Source organism: Grammomys surdaster, unplaced genomic scaffold, assembly GCF_004785775.1.
Source record: "Grammomys surdaster isolate TR1022 unplaced genomic scaffold, NIH_TR_1.0 100, whole genome shotgun sequence".
Taxonomy (NCBI): domain Eukaryota; kingdom Metazoa; phylum Chordata; class Mammalia; order Rodentia; family Muridae; genus Grammomys; species Grammomys surdaster.
In genome coordinates, this window is record NW_021604579.1 from 2,126,165 (window position 1) to 2,144,563 (window position 18,399).

Sequence of the window (18,399 nt, forward strand, 5' to 3'; positions counted from 1 at the left end):
CTATACCCTGTTCTGGTCTCTAAGAGAACGTATTCCTACATATACATACCTATACAGATTCACATACATACACATATATTTAAAATAAATATATAAATGAACTTCAAGGTTAAACTTTTCTGGTTTTTAAATTAGACATAGCATATAGTAAATGAAAACAAGTTATTGGAATACTCAATTCCAAGCAGATTCAATAACGATATATATTTGGCATTTAATTGCTTAAAGAACTTTATGCAAAAAGATGCCTACAATGCAATGCTAAACAGTAAGTATCAAACACAAAATTGTACATTGTTGTATCTAAGATTTATTTTATATGAGTGTTTTACCTGCATGTATGTCTGTACACCACATGTGTGCATACCAGGTACATACAGAAGCCAGAAGAGGGCATTCTGAAACTGGAGTTATAGACAGTTCTGAGCCACCATGTAGGTACTGGGAACTGAACCCAGGTCCTCCTGAAGAATACCATGTGCTCTTAACCTCTGGGTCATAATTTCAAGCCCTTAACTGTGGTTATTTACATGTTTACTCTTGGAAATAAATCAGAATGCCAAATGTCAGAAGTTATACTACATAGGCTTTTAGGTGATAATTATGCTCTTCTTTTTACTTTCCTGCACAATCCAAATGGTTTAAGGTACAAGTGTTACCACTTTTAAGTGAGTTTCTTAAAGTGTTAAATGCCAGGAATATATAGCACAACATCAGGGAGAGCATTTGCTTTGAATGCACACGTCAGATTTACTCTCCAGTACTGAAACAAAACAAACTTTAAAAATGGCCACTGTACTATCAGTAAACTCGAAATCAGAAGGTTGTAAGAGAAAAACTATCCTATGGTAGATACATGTTTCACAACTTTAAATGAATTAGACAAATACAGATATCATTTAAATAATACTGGGACATTCACAGACAGCAATAGTCATCTTGGAATAATGTTTTCTGAAAAAGATATAAACATACCAGTTTACCTTTATCTATATGAACAGAGGCCCTTGCACTTTTAAAAGTTATTTTTTAACTGAATAGTTAATTTTTAAAGAGATGTATAGAAGAGAACAATTTAAATATAGGTAAAAGAATGTACTTGCTGACTTACTGTTCTTGCTGTCATATAGGTCCCAGAGATAAAAGTCAGGTGAACAAGCTTGGTAGGTCAGTTTACCCACTGACCTATCTCACAGACCCACAAAGTCCTTCAGAGTTGTTTTTGAAAAGAGGATAAGAAAGAGTAACAGATGAAAGTACAATATATTCGTGGATAAAAGTGTCATAATGAAATTCTGCAATACACACTGATAAAAATTTTTAAAAAATCATTTTTTTCTGAAACAAAACCAAATCCACTACTCTATTACAAAGGCATATAGACACAAGGTTCTATCTATAACAACAACAACAAAAAAAACTACATGAAAAGATTCTGGGTTATTAAAACAAGAAGACAAAGACATCAAGATAGAAGGGAGTCTAGAGAGTCTGGCAGGGGGAGGAGTCTGAGATGAACAACATTAGGATATATTAAACTATCAAAGACTAAACAGAGTAGTAAGATAAAACTGCTGAGTACAAAAGTCCAGGAGAAGATCTAAATTCCTCAACACAGCAGAAAAGAACCACTAAACTAACTTAGGTGACAGAAAAATGCCTTGGGACCTGAAGTGTTCATGAATAAATAGAACTGGATGACTGTTAACAGAAAACATCCCAAAAACCTGTTTCCCATTTAAAGACTCCAAAATCCATTCATAAGTAATCTGTTTATCTGTTTACCCTCAAGTGGCCACATATTTAGTAATGAGAGGCTCCAACTGCATTTAGTCAATATTTAAATGGTATCTTTGGGGATCATATTTTTCGGCATAATATCTACTTTATTTTAATGTCTATTCAGAGTTCTTAGCCCTAAATGGGATATCAATATCATTCCATCCCTCAAGACTCAAGGATCTATGAAGAAGAGGGGCCAAACCTCATAAAACTGCAAAGCTTCTGTAAAGCAAAGGACACAGTCAATAGGACAAAGCAGCAACCAACAAATTGGGAAAAGATCTTCACCAACCCTACATCTGATAAAGGGCTAATATCCAAGGTATACAAAGAACTGAAGAAATTAGACTCTAGACAATCAAAGAACCCTATTAAAAAATGGAGCACAGAGCTGAACAAAGAATTCTCAACTGAGGAAGCTCGAATGGTTGAGAAGCACCTAAAGAAGTGTTCAGCATCCCTAGTCATCAGGGAAATGCAAATGAAAACAACACTGAGATTCCACCTCACAACAGTCAGAATGGCTAAGATCAAAAACACAGGTGACAGCAGATGTTGGCGAGGATGTGGAGAAAGAGGAACACTCCTCTACTGTTGGTGGGATTGTAAGCTGGTACAACCACTATGGAAAGCAGTCTGGCGGTATCTCAGAAAATTGAACATAGTGTTACCTGAGGACCCAGCTATACCACTCCTGGGGATATACCCAAAAGATGTTTCAACATACAACAGGGACACATGCTCCACTATGTTCATAGCAGCCTTATTTATAATAGCCAGAAGTTGGAAAGAACCCAGATGCCCTTCAACAGAAGAATGGATGCAGAAAATGTGGTACATTTATACAATGGAGTACTACTCAGCTGTTAAAAACAATGAGTTCGTGAAATTCTTAGGCAAATGGATGGAGCTGGAAAATACCATCTTGAGTGAGGTGACCCAATCTCAAAAGAACATATATGGTATGCACTCACTGATAAGTGGATATTAGCCCAAAAGCTCACAATACCTAAGATACAACGTATTGACCACATGAAACTCGAGAAGAAGAAGGAAGACCAAAGTATGGGTGCTTTGGTCCTTTCTAGAAGGAGTATCAAAAGTTTCAACCGGAGCTCCCAAAGTCTAAACCGCCAGCCAGAGAGCACAAACGGAGGGACTCATGTCTCCATCTGTATAGGTAATTGAGGGTGACCTTGTCAGACGTCAGTGGAAGTGGAGGGCCATGGTCCCCGAAAGTTTGGATCCCCTAGTGTTGGGGAATTCGAGAACAGGGAGATGGGACTGGGAGGATGTTTGGAGCACACCCTCATAAAAATAGGAGGAGGGGGTATAGAATAAGGGATTTTGGGGAAGAATCGGAGAGGAGATAACATTGAAAGGTAAATACGTAAAATAGCCAATAAAAAAAAACAGATAAAGTGTCTAAAAAATAAAAAGAGAGAGAGAGAGAGAGAGAGAGAGAGAGAGAGAGAGAGAGAGAGAGAGAGAGTTTACTTATTTCAAACTATTTTCAAAAGTTTCTAGGAGATGCTAATTGGCTAAGATCTTATTTTAAGCTCTCCACAAAAGAATTTAAGTCTCTGTTTAATATTCTCTAGAAATGTAAATCCTAATTTTCCTCAACAATTGACAAAAGAGAAGTAATCTCACAAAAAGTAGAAGAAGCTATTACTAATCGATATATTATATAGTCTGATTAGTTGTCGGCGGTGCTATAACAGTCCTTTGATAAAAGATTATTAATAAATAAATAAATAAATAGACCTTAAATAGGGTCTTCATGACTCTCTGAGTGCGGAGGGAGCGACTGTTGGCGCCTCTGCCCTGATTTTACAAGAACTCTGAAAAATTGGCTTTAAAAACAAAAGAGGGGGAAGGGTAACCCCCCCCCAGAAAGAGTCCCCCTGAAATACTCTCCATCATGCCTTGTTCACTTTTAACTCTCTAAAACTGAAAGCTCATGGCAAATCTGCTGCTGACTGCCTCTGGCACCACTGAGACCAACAAAAACTATGCCACAGATATGGGGAAGGACCTTCTGACCCTTAAAGGGAATGGCCCAGACCCAGTTCCCTTACGGGGCCGAGGATTGATATGCCTGCTTGATACCACAGAAGGCACAGCTAACTGGCTACCAAAAAGATTAATGAAATAAATAGATACCTCCACAAAGCCAGGCCCAACCATAAATAAGATGAATAACAATTTACATCCAGGGAAGAGAAATCTCCCTGATAATTCCCTTCTTTTTCCTTTCCAGGTAAAAATGAATCACCCGTGAATCCAGATGCTGGCCTCTGAACTTACACTACTCAGACCCTTGAAGGGCCACTGACAAGAACAAAAAACAACTAGAGATTGACATCACTAATCTGAAGAAATCCCTCGTTTCACTGTCTGAAGAGACCTCCTAAAATCGCAAAGATCCTTATTGGACTTGATTTACTCTATTACAATAGAAAAGGCTATATGCAGCTCTTGACTGTGTACAGCCTTTAAAGAAGAAGGTTGCCTTTACATAGACAAGACAGGGAGGATTAAAGAGAACATGAAATAGGTCAATGAAGGCCCTGAGAAAAAGCAGAGAGAAAGAGACAGATGAATGCTGGTACAAGAATTGGTTTTCAGCCTCTCCAAGGTTGTCAACCCTACTTCCTCCCATCTTGGGACCATTATTTGGGTTCTTTTTGCTTATTTCTGCCGGTCCCTGGGCCTCAAATAGGCTGACTAACTCTATGAAACAACAGATAATTAATCTGGTAGCAAAACCTATTCAGTAACATTATCATAAGTTAGCTATGGAGGACCATGAGACTCAAGATGAGGTTGTTACTTTATACAGGATGCTCCCAAAACCCATCTCCACCCAACCTAAAAGAGGGGACTTTCGCCCCTAGACCAAGCAGAGAGGGGCCACCCAGAACCCCCTCTGACTGGCGATCTGAATTCTTGCTTAGGCTGCGAGGCTAAGCACTGCAAGGGAATATAAATAAAACTTAAAAATATGTCTCTGGGTTCCCTGAGGGACAAGCCTGACTGCATAGGGGTTGATGTCAAAAATATCCCCTCTCCAGGAAAAAGACATCGGGATGAGTATGGCCCTCATGCCTCACTGGACAACAACAGGGGGACGGGAGCCATTACAAGGTCCCCTTCAATTACTGGAGGTCAGGCCTCTATCCCCGCCTTCGCAAGATTAGAATCGCCACAGCCCTTCTATACTTAGAGAAGGGAGGAGATGTCAGAGGCAGCCCTGTTTACACACTGAAGGCCTAAAATCAGCCATAGGCCTAAAATCAGCAATAGGCCTGCCATACATGTTTACTAACACCAAGTCTTGGGTCTCTATAAAAAAAAAAAAAAAATTGAAACAGATGGCTATAAGCTATTGTAAACAGGCAGCTTTTGGGGAAATTTACCAGCCCGAGTAGTCATAAACCTTGTAAATAGGTAGCCTTGGCAGACAATACCAACTTAGATAAGGACAAGTGAGTCATAAGCAGAGTCACAGTGACCTGTCCCCTGAACCTTCACCCAGCCGATACCTGGTTCTGAAAGATATCTGTATTCCTCCTGAACACCCACACTCCAGTGTCATCCCCTTCCCCACATCCTGCCTTTCTGTGTTTATAACCCCTGTGTGAATGAATTACGATTTGAGAAAAAATAAATAAATTATATATTAAAAAAAAAAAGAAGAGGGGCCAAAAGATTCTAAGAGGAAGAGAGGCTCTTAAAATACTTAAGGAAATGTTTTCTAGGGTTTGGGACCGAGCCTAGAGCAGGTCGCAGGCAGCAGCTCCGTACCCAACCGCAGAAAACCAAGAAAAACAGGGACTCCCAGGAGCTTGAACTCACGCAGCATCCCAGGTAAAATTGAATCACCCGTTATGCCTGCTATTAGAAGTTCTAACCCAGATGGACCAGAAACCAGGAGCCTCGCCCTTACCCTCACCCCCTACCTTTTCCCACCTGCACAAGGTCCCCTGAAGCTGGGCAACTGCAAGATCCTGCTTGGCAACTGCAGATAGACTCAAAGCAGTGTACCATATCATCTGAAGAATAGCAGGGAGACCATAACTCAAGCAGTGTACCATATCTTCTGAAGAATAGCAGGTTGCAGTCCTCCTCGCCCCCACGAATAACCAGGACCCGCCGGTCGGGTCAAGTGGCACCCAGACGTGCGGCTCGAGGCACGGACCCTCATTGAGAGGATGTGCGCACGACATCAAGATTGAGCAAGACAGAGATCGTCGCCCGTGACCTGTCGTCCACGGAACCAGGTTGATGCTGCCATCAAGAAGGCAGTTGAAGTTCATTACCATCAGCTGAAAATTGCAGAGGATCCAGAAGTGACTCCACAGGAGACTGACACAGCTGTCAGCTCCCCTGCCTCCCCCTACGGTCGACCCCTAGACTTCCACGCCCTCCAGAAGGGTTCCTGGTATGCCTGGCTTTGCCCTCATTTCTCTCGCTAGAGAGCTTGGCCTCTTGATCACCACAACAAAAATTGGCTTTTTCCTAAACCAAGGCCACCCTTGATATGGCCGCTAACATTGGGGAGCCTTCCTTTATGACAATATTACACCCCAAACTGACAAATGGTTGGTAACTTGAACATTTACAAGAGACTAGGATGGCTGTGAGTTAGCCCAATGACGGGATTATTGTAGGTCCACTTCCCAGGGGCCCACCCAATGCAGCCAAAAAGGAGTGCGTGGTGCTGGGAGTGGGTGCAGCCTACATGGCCTAAGACAGGGCTCTCACCCTCCTTTCACCCACATCAGGGTCCCTTGACGTTGCCCATCGTCAACAGCCTAAAGCCTTCGACCATCGATGTGACTCGTCTCACATCAGTGTTTTGGGGTTGTGAACTTGTCTAAGACCCCCCATAATTAGACATCCAAATTCAAAACTCACATAGTTGGGATTGAACATAAGACGCCTTCTCTAACTAAACAGAGAAGGGGGAGATGCCAGAAGCCAGGACCCTCGCCCTTACCCTCACCCCCTACCTTTCCCCACCTGCATAATGTCCTCTGAAGCTTGGCAACTGCAAGATCCTGCTTAGCAACTGCAGATAGACTCAAAGCAGAGTACCATGTCTTCTTAAGAATAGCAGGGAGACCATAACTCAAGCAGTGTACCATATCTTCTGAAGAACAGCAGGTAGATCATAATTCAAGGCAGTGTACCATATAGACCATGACATGTTTCAAGGCACAGGCCAAGAAGATTTTGTACTTTTCCACCACCTGGACCCTCTTACCCCCTCCCCTTGTAAAACATGCTATAAAAAAGCATTTCATGTTCAAAAAAAAAAAAAAGAAATTAAAAAAAATAAATAAATAAATAAATAAAAATAAAATAAAAAAAAAAGGAAATGTTTTCTAGAGAGAAGTAGATGCATGCAGCATACATGAACTCAGAGACTGTGACAGCATGCATAAGAACTATATAAGCCCAAGCTAGACAACAGCCCAACAAGAAGGGGGAGACTAAAGTTTACCACCTACTAACTTCCCATAGATTTTTTTAAAGCACAAATATTTAAGTCTGAGGTGATGGCAGCAAAATCTCTCCTCCATAGCACTCTGGCAAGGCTTCATTACTTCTGGAGGAAGAATGGAAATAAAACACTTCTATAGAGGGACAGGAAATCCCTTGCCATAACAAAGGCAACAATCTACTACTACTATAGGAAAAAGTAGATGGAAAATACTTTTCCTCTGGGAGAGGCATACGCTGCTGCCCTGTATCCTAAGAACTGACTCTGATACCATACAGATGTGTCTGCTACATCTCAGAAAGGAGCAGAGACTCTCATCCAAAAGCAACCACAGTTACAAGGCTACTCTGGCTTAAACTAGCAGAGCGCATAGGCATGGTTGTGTTTCAACCCAACAATGGCCCCTCCCCCAGAAGATAAAAGAATCCCTCAGATGAGCTTATAAATAAAACACCAGGAAAAAAGCCTGAGAAACTTGAGGACAAAACAGCAACTGTTTCCCACACAGAACCAGCATGTAGCTATAGACTTGAGACAAATAGAAATGAATTCTTAGAAGACTCCTGGACAGAGAAAATAAGCAGAAGGAAAATTTAAACAAATAGAAAATCTTACAAACAACACAAGGCATCAACCTGCACAACACAAAAATTTCAAAGAATATCAAGAAAAAATTAAAGACAAACAAGAGAAACAAAAACCATCCTCAAGGGCTAAAGTTCAGTGTGAAGTGCTTTTATGCCATGCATACGATGACCCCAGGACAGCGTCCCAACACACACATGTGCAAGAGCATAACCCCCCCCCACCCCCCCCCCCAACTGGGTCCCATGGAATAGACCTATAATCTCAGCATTTGGGCAGAAGGATCAGGAGTACAATGCTCACTCAGGTTATAGGCTACCTCAAAAACTAAGGGGTAAGGTACAATACTACTATGTGTATTATAGTTAAAATGCTAAAAACCAAAAGGAAGACATCCTGAAGGCAACTTTCAGAGAAAAGGAGATCTTCAAAATGAAAAGTACTAGAAATGGTTTTAAAAAGTGAAAGTACATTTTAAAAGATTTTTAAAGTTCTTGTGTCTAAAGAAAACATAGTAGTTGATTAAAAGACTCAGTACACAGATAAAAATAATGTAGAGAAGCAAGATGGCTCAGCAGGAAAAAGGCTGCACCTGCAGTATATGACGGAATACTGTACTGTACTGTACTGTACTGTACAGTACAAGATGGATCACTTGAGTTCATCCCCAAAACACAGGGTACTGACTCCTGAAATTTATCCTCCAGCCTCCACTTCCATGCCTGCATTCTCTGTATCCCTCTCTCACAAATAACAAATTTACTTTTTTTAATTAAAAGGGGGAGGGGGGCAAGTGAGATAGCTCAGCACCAAGCCCGAGAGCCTATATTTGACCACTGGAGCCCATAGAGCGGAAAGAGAGAAGCAACTTCACAAAGTTACCATCTGACCATTGTGCACACAAACACAATACATAAAATATATAAAAGAATTAGAAGAACTCAGTTTCTGAAGATCTTACACGATATATAACACAGCTTAATACTATATGGCAGTAGGTTGTAATTAAAGACAATCCATGTTTGTGTCCTCTTAAAACTCCTGTGTTGAAATCTAATTTCAATGAGGTAATATCTGGAGGTAAGGCAGGCTACTAAAAGATTAGATCATGAAGGAAACTCAAGAAAAGAACTTTGTGGCTATAAGAGGCCCCAGGGAGCTCATTTGATTCACAAGACAGTCTCCATGAGCCCAGGAAGGGGCCCTCAACCAAGACTAGTAAGAAGCTTTCAGTCACATCTGTGAACCCCTGGATCCTGGACTTCCCACCTTCAAGACTTTTGAGAAGTAAATGTTTGTTATGTGTAAGCCACCTTATCTACTGTGGGGTTGTTTGTTGTGTGTTTACTAAAACAGCCTGAATGAACTCTGACGAGTGAATATAGTAAAATCTTACAATAATTTCCAAAAAGGAAAAAAAGAAATGCAATTTTAAAATGTAGGTGATATGAAATCAAATGTTGAAATTAAAGTCCAAAGCTCAGGACATAGGTAAAGACAAAGACCTATCAGACAAACTCGATTTCATACACTCATCCAAACCTCCAACCAAGGTGGTCAAACTCAGACATAAGGGCATAGGTCTGCTGTTCCAACAGAGGCAGGAGAAACATAATTTTGAAGCCAGCATTGGCTACAAATAAATAAAATTAAAGGGAAAAAGGAAGAAGAGAAGGAAGAGGAAGGAGGAGGAGAAAAGGAATGGTCCAGAGGAGACTCAACCCCTCTAGAAAAAAAAAAAAAAATGAACTTCTACTTGATCTTCCTCCCATTCAAAAAGCTTACATTTTGGAAACTCTCACATTTCTGCTCTATTCTTTATTTCTGTACTTGCCTAGTCAGTCTTATCGGCAGCTATGCCTTCAGTGACCATCTGTGGTACTTTATCTAGATCTACCTACAGACCTTTCTCAAGTGTCTAACTTATTCAAATTGTCAACTGGAGTTATAGGAGGTTGGGAGTTGTCCAACATGGGTACTGGGATCTGAACTCAACGCCTTCTAGAAAATTACATGTTTTTCACGACTGAGCCATCTCTCCCCTCCTACAGAATCAGCTTTTCCTAGAAGCTCTGGCTAACTTTCCCTAACTTCTTTATCTTTATGGATTTCTCATCATAATTGCAGGTATGTTTAATAGGTTTCCTATTTCACATTGTATTCTTAAAATATAAATAGAACACACATAAAACAAACACACACACACACACATGTCACTGCTTCATCTCTGCCAGTTCAGCTTTCCTAATCTGGGTGGTGTTTATCACCAGTAATGCTGGCCTGGAGAAAACTGGCTTAGGATAAATAAGTATTAAAGACATACTGCTTGGCTTTGAAAATCCCACCCCCAAAACAGTTTATCAAAAAACTCAAGAAATGAGTCTGGAGAGATGGCTCAGTGGTTAGGAGTACTGTCTGTTTTATAAGAGAACCCAAGTTCAATTCCAAGAAGTACAAAATGTCTCTATTCAAGTAATACCATCAAACAAATCTCAAGTAAATGTCATGATTCCTCTCTGTATCCCAAGAAAATATGCTATTGTTGGATTGCTCTAGTCAAAAGCTCATGGGCTGGGGAGGATGCTCAGTAGATAGTGCCTGCTGTACAAGCATGAGGACCTGAGTTTATACCCCCAGCATGCAAATAAAATAGCCAGGTGCAGCAGTACACACTTGCAATCCCAGCACTGGAGGCCAGAGACCAGAGACTCTGGGGCCTTTCATGCCAACCAGCCTAGCCAAATAGCAAGTATCAATAAAAAGATCCTGGAGAAGTGACTGTGGAAGACACCCAGCCTCCACTTGTACCAATCCAAGCAAGCATGTTTGCACACCCATGCATATATACATATACCAGTTTCTTCAATGTGATTAGGCATAATTACTTATACTTAGTTGCAAGGGTTCCTTTTTTACCAAATCTTTCTGTCAACCAAAATCCTAATGATTTACAGAGTTAATCTTCCTTAGCAAAGTTATTAACATAAATTTTTTAATTCCTTTTCCTCTATTTCAGATTATAGAATAAGTCAATTATGGACTATTCAGAGTTATATTTAATAATGCAATCTCCTTCAATGGCCTTACCTGAAAGGGAGTTTTAACTAAATGTTAAGGTTTTATCTGACCCTTTAATAGTGAATATGACAAGGTTTCCTACTTTGGGTGACCCCTGCTATTAAATCTTTTTCCTACAATCTATTCAATCAATGCAGACTTAACAAGCTGTAAATGCCCTTCCAACTGCCCCCACTATCTCCTCCATTCCTAAAGAAAGGAAGCAGCAGGACATAGACCTGCTAACAAATCTAAGAGAATTGGTGGAAATTTAGAAAAACAAAGACCTCTACAAAGAAGGAAAAAAAAAGATCAGTTTTCTTTGGTCTCTCTTTTTTTTAATTTATTTAATGTATGTGAGTACACTTTGTCTTCAGACACATCAGAAAAAGGCATCAGATCCTATTACAGATGGTTGTGCGCCACCATGTGGTTCCTGGGAATTGAACTCAGGACCCCTGGAAGAGCAGCCAGTGCTCTTAACCGCTGAGCCATCTCTCCAGCCCCTGGTGGGTGTGTGTGTGTGTGTGTGTGTGTGTGTGTGTGTGTGTGTGTGTCTGTCTGTCTCTGTCTCTCTCTGTCTCTCTCTGTCTCTCTCTGTCTCTCTCTCTCTCTCTTTTGTTCTTGTTGTTTTATTTGAAATAGCCTTATCATGCAGCTCTAGCTACCCTAGAATTCACTACATAGACCAAGACCACACTGACCTTAAAGTCACAGAAATCTACCTGCCTCCAACCTCCCCAGTGCTGAGACCAAAGGCATGTTCCACCACCACAGCCAACTTTCAGTCCCCATATAAATGTTCAGGTATAAATTATCTAGGTCTACAAAAAAGAAAATTAAAGTAAGCACAATAAATCCTAGGCATCCAGTGTTTTAAAACTTGGTGAAAAGAAAAATTTTTAATGATTGCTATTTACAATCCCTAGAGATACTGAAGGTCTGCTCGAGGCAAATGGTACCAGATAATCTTTCTGGGAATCTTTAGTCTTAAGGGACAAAATGCTTTCCCGCTCGCTTCTACTCCCAATCCACCCTCTATTTCTTAATATACAAGCTATGTACCTTTCAAGCAAATATTTAATCACTACTTCTAAAGTAATTCCCAGCTATGATTTGAGATAATAATCACCAAGACATAGCAACAATTTAAAATATATAAGACACTGAGGACTAGCAGGTTGATGAGTAACATAATCAAAATGTATATACTGTTCCTAGAAATTGAAGCAAGTTTTTTAGTTGGACTTTCATGTATTTTAAGATCATTATAATCTGGTTCATCCTAACTTTCTACCAGGAGCCCCTATAATCAAGTGCTTAAAAATGCAATTAAAATGTCCCTCTAGCCGGGCGGTGGTGGCGCACGCCTTTAATCCCAGCACTTGGGAGGCAGAGGCAAGTGGATTTCTGAGTTCGAGGCCAGCCTGGTCTACAGAGTGAGTTCCAGGACAGCCAGGACTCTGTCTCGAAAAACCAAAACCTGTCTCGAAAAACAAAAAAAAAAAAAAAAAAGTCCCTCTAAATCTTCAAAATAAATTGCTATTTCATGTCCTTAATAGCTTCCTAATAAGTCCCCTTCCTTTTACTCAGTTAACACTTTATTCTTTGTACCAGCTACTTCAGAATCTTATACTTCCCATTTTTTTGTCAGTAACTACACCCTTTAGAGTTAACATTTTACTAGGCCACAGACAAAATGGATTATGATTATGACTTATAAACGGTAGCTGTGATCAACTGTGTCAACAATAACACAGTATTCCACAATCCTCTGATTCAGAACTTTTTATACAGCTTTGTTATTGCTTGTTATATTTATCTTCATCTAACCGAGGACGAACTCTCTAACGTATCATGTACTAAGTTTCTTAGTGTTTCTAAGCTCAAGCTCAGTCTAGAGGAGAAAGTAAGCCCTTTTCAAATTAACAAAAGGACCACAAAATTAAACTGAAAGGATTGGTAGCCCACAGCCAAACAAAAATCAAAACAGACACATTTATTATACTGCAGATTAAGAACCTTGAAATTAGAACATTTGAAAATTGGGAAATTCTACACAAAAACTCCCTCTCTCACTTCTCTTAGGGAGGAGAAACTGAAATCCCTACTCTGTGGCCTAATAGGAAACACATAGCCAGAACACATTAGAGATGCAGGCATCGGTTTGGTACCTCTTGCTTTACTCATTATGTTACTTGTCTGGTACCTTTAGGAATTCAGCTTTATGGCCATTGATAAAGATCCACAAGTCTCTGATAGGCTTTCTTACTCAAATTTTGGCCATTTTTTTTTCTCTACAGACATCATGCTACCAAACAGACTTATATCTCCCTAATCCAAACCTTGATAAAAATCACCTAGAGAGCCTGTCAGTAAAAACATATATACAGGATGTTTCCTTCTGGGAAGTGAGTGGAGTAGGAAGGTCAGTTGAGTACTTTCTCTGCCTTTCTGAGCTAGCAGGCTTTCTGGGGTACTCCAGCACCTGGCCCCTGAGTCTTCATTGGTAATATCAAACAGCTGGGATTTTTGGTTTTAAAACAACATTTTGGCTCTCCAACTTGTGGCAAGGCCCCAGGGACACCAAGAGATCACTCCTGCTGCAGACAACCTGAGAAGCCATCAGATTTGGTCCTGTGCATCAAGCCAGAAGTAGCCACAGGGATGGATGTGTTTCTCATGATCTGACACAAGAAGACCACCATCTTTGCTGAGGCCAAGGAGTCAAGCCCAGTGTTAGAGCTCAAACACATAGTTGAGGGCATCCTAAAGAGGCCTCCTGATGAGCAGCTGCTGTTCAAGGATGACCAGCTGCTGGATGAGAGGAAAACTCTGGGTGAATGTGGCTTTACTAGCGAGGTAGCAAAGCCACATGCCCCAGCCACAGTGGGCCTGGCCTTCAGAACAGAAGATGCCTTTGATGCCCCCCCCCCCCAATCTACCCCTATTCTTATCCTCCAGAACGCCCAGACGTGAGGAAGGATTCTAGAAACAGTGCTAAGGAACAAATTGTGCAGTGAGGGCCCCAGGCCCACCTTCTGGAGACCCATTCTCCAGATTTGGCTGTCTTTTTAAACAAACAAACAAACAAACAAGCCAAATATACAGTACTACCACCTTTTAACAATGTTTTGATTCTGAGGTTAAAAAAAAAAAAAGTTTGGCAAAGCATTAGTGTCACATGCCTTTAATCCTAACACTCAGGAGGGAAAGGCAGGCAGATCTTTGAGTTTGAGGCGAACCTGGTCTAAAGAGCCAGTTTCAGGACAGCCAGGGCTACACAGAAAGACCTTTGTCTCAAGAATGAATGAATGAATGAATGAATGAATGAATGAATGAATGAATGAAACAAATAAATAAAACAACAACAAAAGTTTTGGGGATTTGGGAGTTGGAGAGCTGGGGATCACACCCAGGGCTTTATGTTTCTTAGGTAACCACCTACTACTGAACTATATGCCCAGATTTTATGGGTCCAATTTTAAGATATACTTCTATGCTGAAGAGATGGCTCAGCAGTGAAGAACATTGGCTGATTCTCCAGTAAACCCAGCTTCAGTTTCCAACACTCATAACAATGGCTCATAATCATCTGTAACTCTAGTTCCAGGGGATCTGATCCCCTCTTCTAGTCTCCTCTCCATGAGCAACAGGAAGGCATGTGGTATACAGATACACACGTAGGCAAAACATTAATACATGTCAAATAAACAATTTTTTTAAATCTTTAAAAAAGATACACTTCTCTCACTGAAATACTGTTAAAGCAGATTTAAAGCATGCTGTTAAAAATCATTTTTCAAAGCAGTAAGACAGCTAAGAGAATTCAACTATCCATGTAGTCTTCACAAAATTACGGGTTATATACTACTACTGGTTAACAACAGGTACTGAAATTCTCCAATTACCAAGTCTACTGAGTCTTCATTCTACCATTCTCTACCTCTAAATTCTGGGGGGGACGGGGGGAAGATCACTTAATTTCTCTAAGCCTGTTTCCTTACCTTCCTTTACAACTGCGCAAGAGTATCTACTTAACAGGCTGCTGTGTGACTTAGAGAGACAATGGCATAAAAGCACTTAGAATAATTCTGGCACATAGAAAATTGAAAATGCAGCTATTATTTGAGTATTTATGAACAAAAAAACGAATAAGGCACAAACTATTAAAACAAAAATAAGTTCTATAATACTGGTATCAATAAGCATGAAGAAACACAAAAAAAGACTCACTGTATACGGAAATGGTGACATAAGCTGAAGTAATAAAGTAAACAAAAGCAAGAAATCATGTTCACAGACAGCAAGACAAAAAGAAGTGGGAAAGCAAGGTAAAGAGGAAGCTGAGAGCAAGAACTGCACTTTAACTCAAATGCACTAACTGAAGGTCAGAAACAGAAAAGCACAGTGCTATGGATGAAAGAGACAGGAGAGCTACAGTGTGACGCAATGCTTCCCCTCAAGACATCTGACTTCCTTCACAGCGCATGGCACATCGCAGGTGCACGGTATATAAGCAAAGATCTCTAAAACTACATGACAATGTTGGGTAATAAAGGTAGTAAACTTAAAGGAACATTTACTAGAAACTGAAGTAACTATCATCTAATGTAAACCTAAAACTCTATAAGCATTTTTTATACATACACACAGACATATGCAAGCATGCACATGTCACGGAGCACACAACTGGGTAATTCCTATGTAAAACATAGAAAAATAATAATAATCATGTGCAGAAGTAAACTGGATTACTTGTTATAACACATATAGTTACTACTCAACGTATGTGATGGTATATCAAAAGGCTTTTTAAATATGTGGCTGATTCCAGAGCTGGCAAGGAGGGTACCTGGCAAGGATGCCTCTGGAAACAAAAGAATGAGATCATCCTATAAACATTCTCAATGGTCAAAGCTGCATTGGTCTGGAGGACAATAAGGGTTGGGGATGTAGCTCATTAATAGAGCGTTCTAATTTAGAATGTTTTGAGACCTTAGACTCAATCACCAGTAACAAGTGAATATTCCTTAAGGTTTTGTTTTGTTTTGTTTGGGGGGGGGCTGAGCATAATAACACACAATAACACACACCTATAATCACAGCACATGGAAGCAGAGACAGAGACTCTCAAATCCAAAGCCACCCTTTACTACATAGTGATCACAATGATCTGGAAGCCAGCCCAGATTACATTGTGAGACCGTGTCTTGAAAATAGTTCAGCACAGCAAAAAGCAAATGAGAAAAGGATGATGATATAGCACAAAAAATAAAATGCCCACAAGCACTTCCTGAATGACTGACCAAGTAAGACAAACCTCTCTCTTTAATGTGTATTACATGCCCACATGCATGCATATCCACATGAGCACAGGTGTCCAGGCAGACCAGAAATGGATGTTTGATTCCTTGGAGCTGGAGTTACAGGTGGCTGCAAACTCCAGTCCTATGCAAGAGCCACAAGTGCTCTTTTACCACGGGAGCCATCCCTCCAATACCAGAAGTCAGCGGTGCTTTTGACTTTCTATGTAGCCCTGATTGTCCTGGAACTCACCATGTAGACCATGCTGGCCTCACACTCACAGAGACAAGCCCACCTCCACCTACCTGTGCTGGGGTGGCAAGTGCAACCACAGGCAGTGGAAAACTCATTCTCACTGAACAAAATATTATTCTTCATTTTACAGGAAAAAAGAAACTTCATTATTAGAAAACAGCAATGACTGCTAAAATTCCTAGGCAAAGTTTAAAAAGAAAGTGTGTTCACATGCCCTCAAGATAGCTCCCCAAAACTTTGTATTTACAAGACAATAAACAACAGCCTTATAGTGGAGTACCCAGAGACATCACACTGACCGAGTAACTAGGTTGTGCTGACATTTTGTGCCTCTGATAAACAGAGGAGCATGTTCCCTCTTTGTTATTCTGCCCCAAGTGTTCTATTTCTCACATGAGAAAACACCAAGCCAAGGAAAACACATTTCTGACAAGTACTTCTCAAGTGTCTAAGTCACAAAAGAGTATGTGACACTCACAGATTAGAGGGGAATGGAGAGAAACTGACAACTGAATTGCAATGTGGGACCCTAAAGGAAAAATAATGAGATCTGAAAAAACCTTAGTAGTCTGATCAATAGCATTCTACCTGTATAAATTTTTGGTTTTGACCATCATACTATGGTCTGTCAGATGTTAGCATTAGAGGAAGCTAGTGGAATATATGGAGAACACCTCTGTGCTGTTTTTGTACCTCCAACAAATCAAAGTCAAAACAAACATTTATAAAAACCCACACAATCCTGCAGTCCTGTCTTCCTGTTTTCCACCACAGCTTCATGGCCAGCCCACATGTACAGCAGGTACCCATTCACAGTGTTCGCCTTCCATGCGACATCACTCCCATGACGTAAGAAAGCCCTAACAAGCTACTTCCAAAACTAAGGCAGCCATAAAATTCCAAGACCATAAGAAGGTTCAGTGGGTAATGACACTGGAAGACAAAACCTGATGACTCAAGTTTGATCTGTAACAACCATATAGCAGGAAGAGAAAACCAACTCCCAAGTTGTCCTTTGGTCTCCATGTGTGCTTGGTGGCATACATGTTCACATCACCAATCAATCAATACCATTAAAAGGTTTTCCCATTTCTGGCATCCTAAAAATAATTAAGTCAGAATTTAGTCTTTACTTTTATAGCTTTTCAAAAAGCTTTACTTTCAACAGCAGTTAACAGTATTACCATTGCTTATTTCACAGAAGCTAAAATTAAAATGAAACACTTACCTTCCAACCACTGCCAGCCTCTCTATAATATGGAAAGTTATCACAAATCCACTGGTAAATCTCACTTAACGTCATTTTCTTTTTAGGAGAGCTATTAATTGCAAATGTGATGAGGCTGGCATAGCTATATGGAGGTTTTCCATCTTTGTGCTGTTGAACTTCTTCCTGGTCCAGCGTTGTATTTGGGTCAAGGAGTGCATTCTTCTTAGAAATTCCTGTTCCATGTGCATTTTGCGTAGCATCAGATTTCTGGATGGCTGCTCTCATGGTGAGCTGTGGTAACCAGTCCATAGATGTTAGGCTGCTTTCCAGTTCAGATGTCATCCTGCAGGTAAATAGACTCCTTAGTGAATATCAAGGAAAAAATCCTGCTAGTCAAAATAATCCAATATTCACAAATCTAGGAAGGAGTTCCAAAATGAGGCAAAGCTTACGTAAATCTGAAGAGAAATGACTGAGTTATGTTAATGGCCAAACTAAATATTTAAGGGATCAAAATTTCCTTTTTCTTATTTTTTTCTTTCTAAATCATGAAGGGTTTAAAATACAAAACACACCAACTGCTAATGTCATTCTATCCAAGAAAGAAAGAAAGAAAGAAAGAAAGAAAGAAAGAAAGAAAGAAAGAAAGAAAGAAAGAAAGAGGGAGGGAGGGAGGGAGGGAGGGAGGGAG

At 40.3% G+C, this 18,399-nt stretch overlaps 1 protein-coding gene and 1 pseudogene across 2 annotated transcripts in view; one reads left to right on the forward strand and one right to left on the reverse strand.

The window, feature by feature from the left end:
- The window catches only part of Foxj3 (forkhead box J3), a 98,551-nt gene that overhangs the window by 41,888 nt on the left and 38,264 nt on the right, over positions 1-18,399 (reverse strand). For both annotated transcript variants that reach the window (XM_028786778.1, XM_028786768.1), the window contains exon 3: positions 17,727-18,051. In XM_028786778.1, coding sequence (XP_028642611.1) covers positions 17,727-18,051 — 325 coding nt within the window. The remainder of the gene's footprint in view (positions 1-17,726; positions 18,052-18,399) is intronic.
- On the forward strand, positions 13,604-13,959 carry LOC114638357 (annotated as a pseudogene).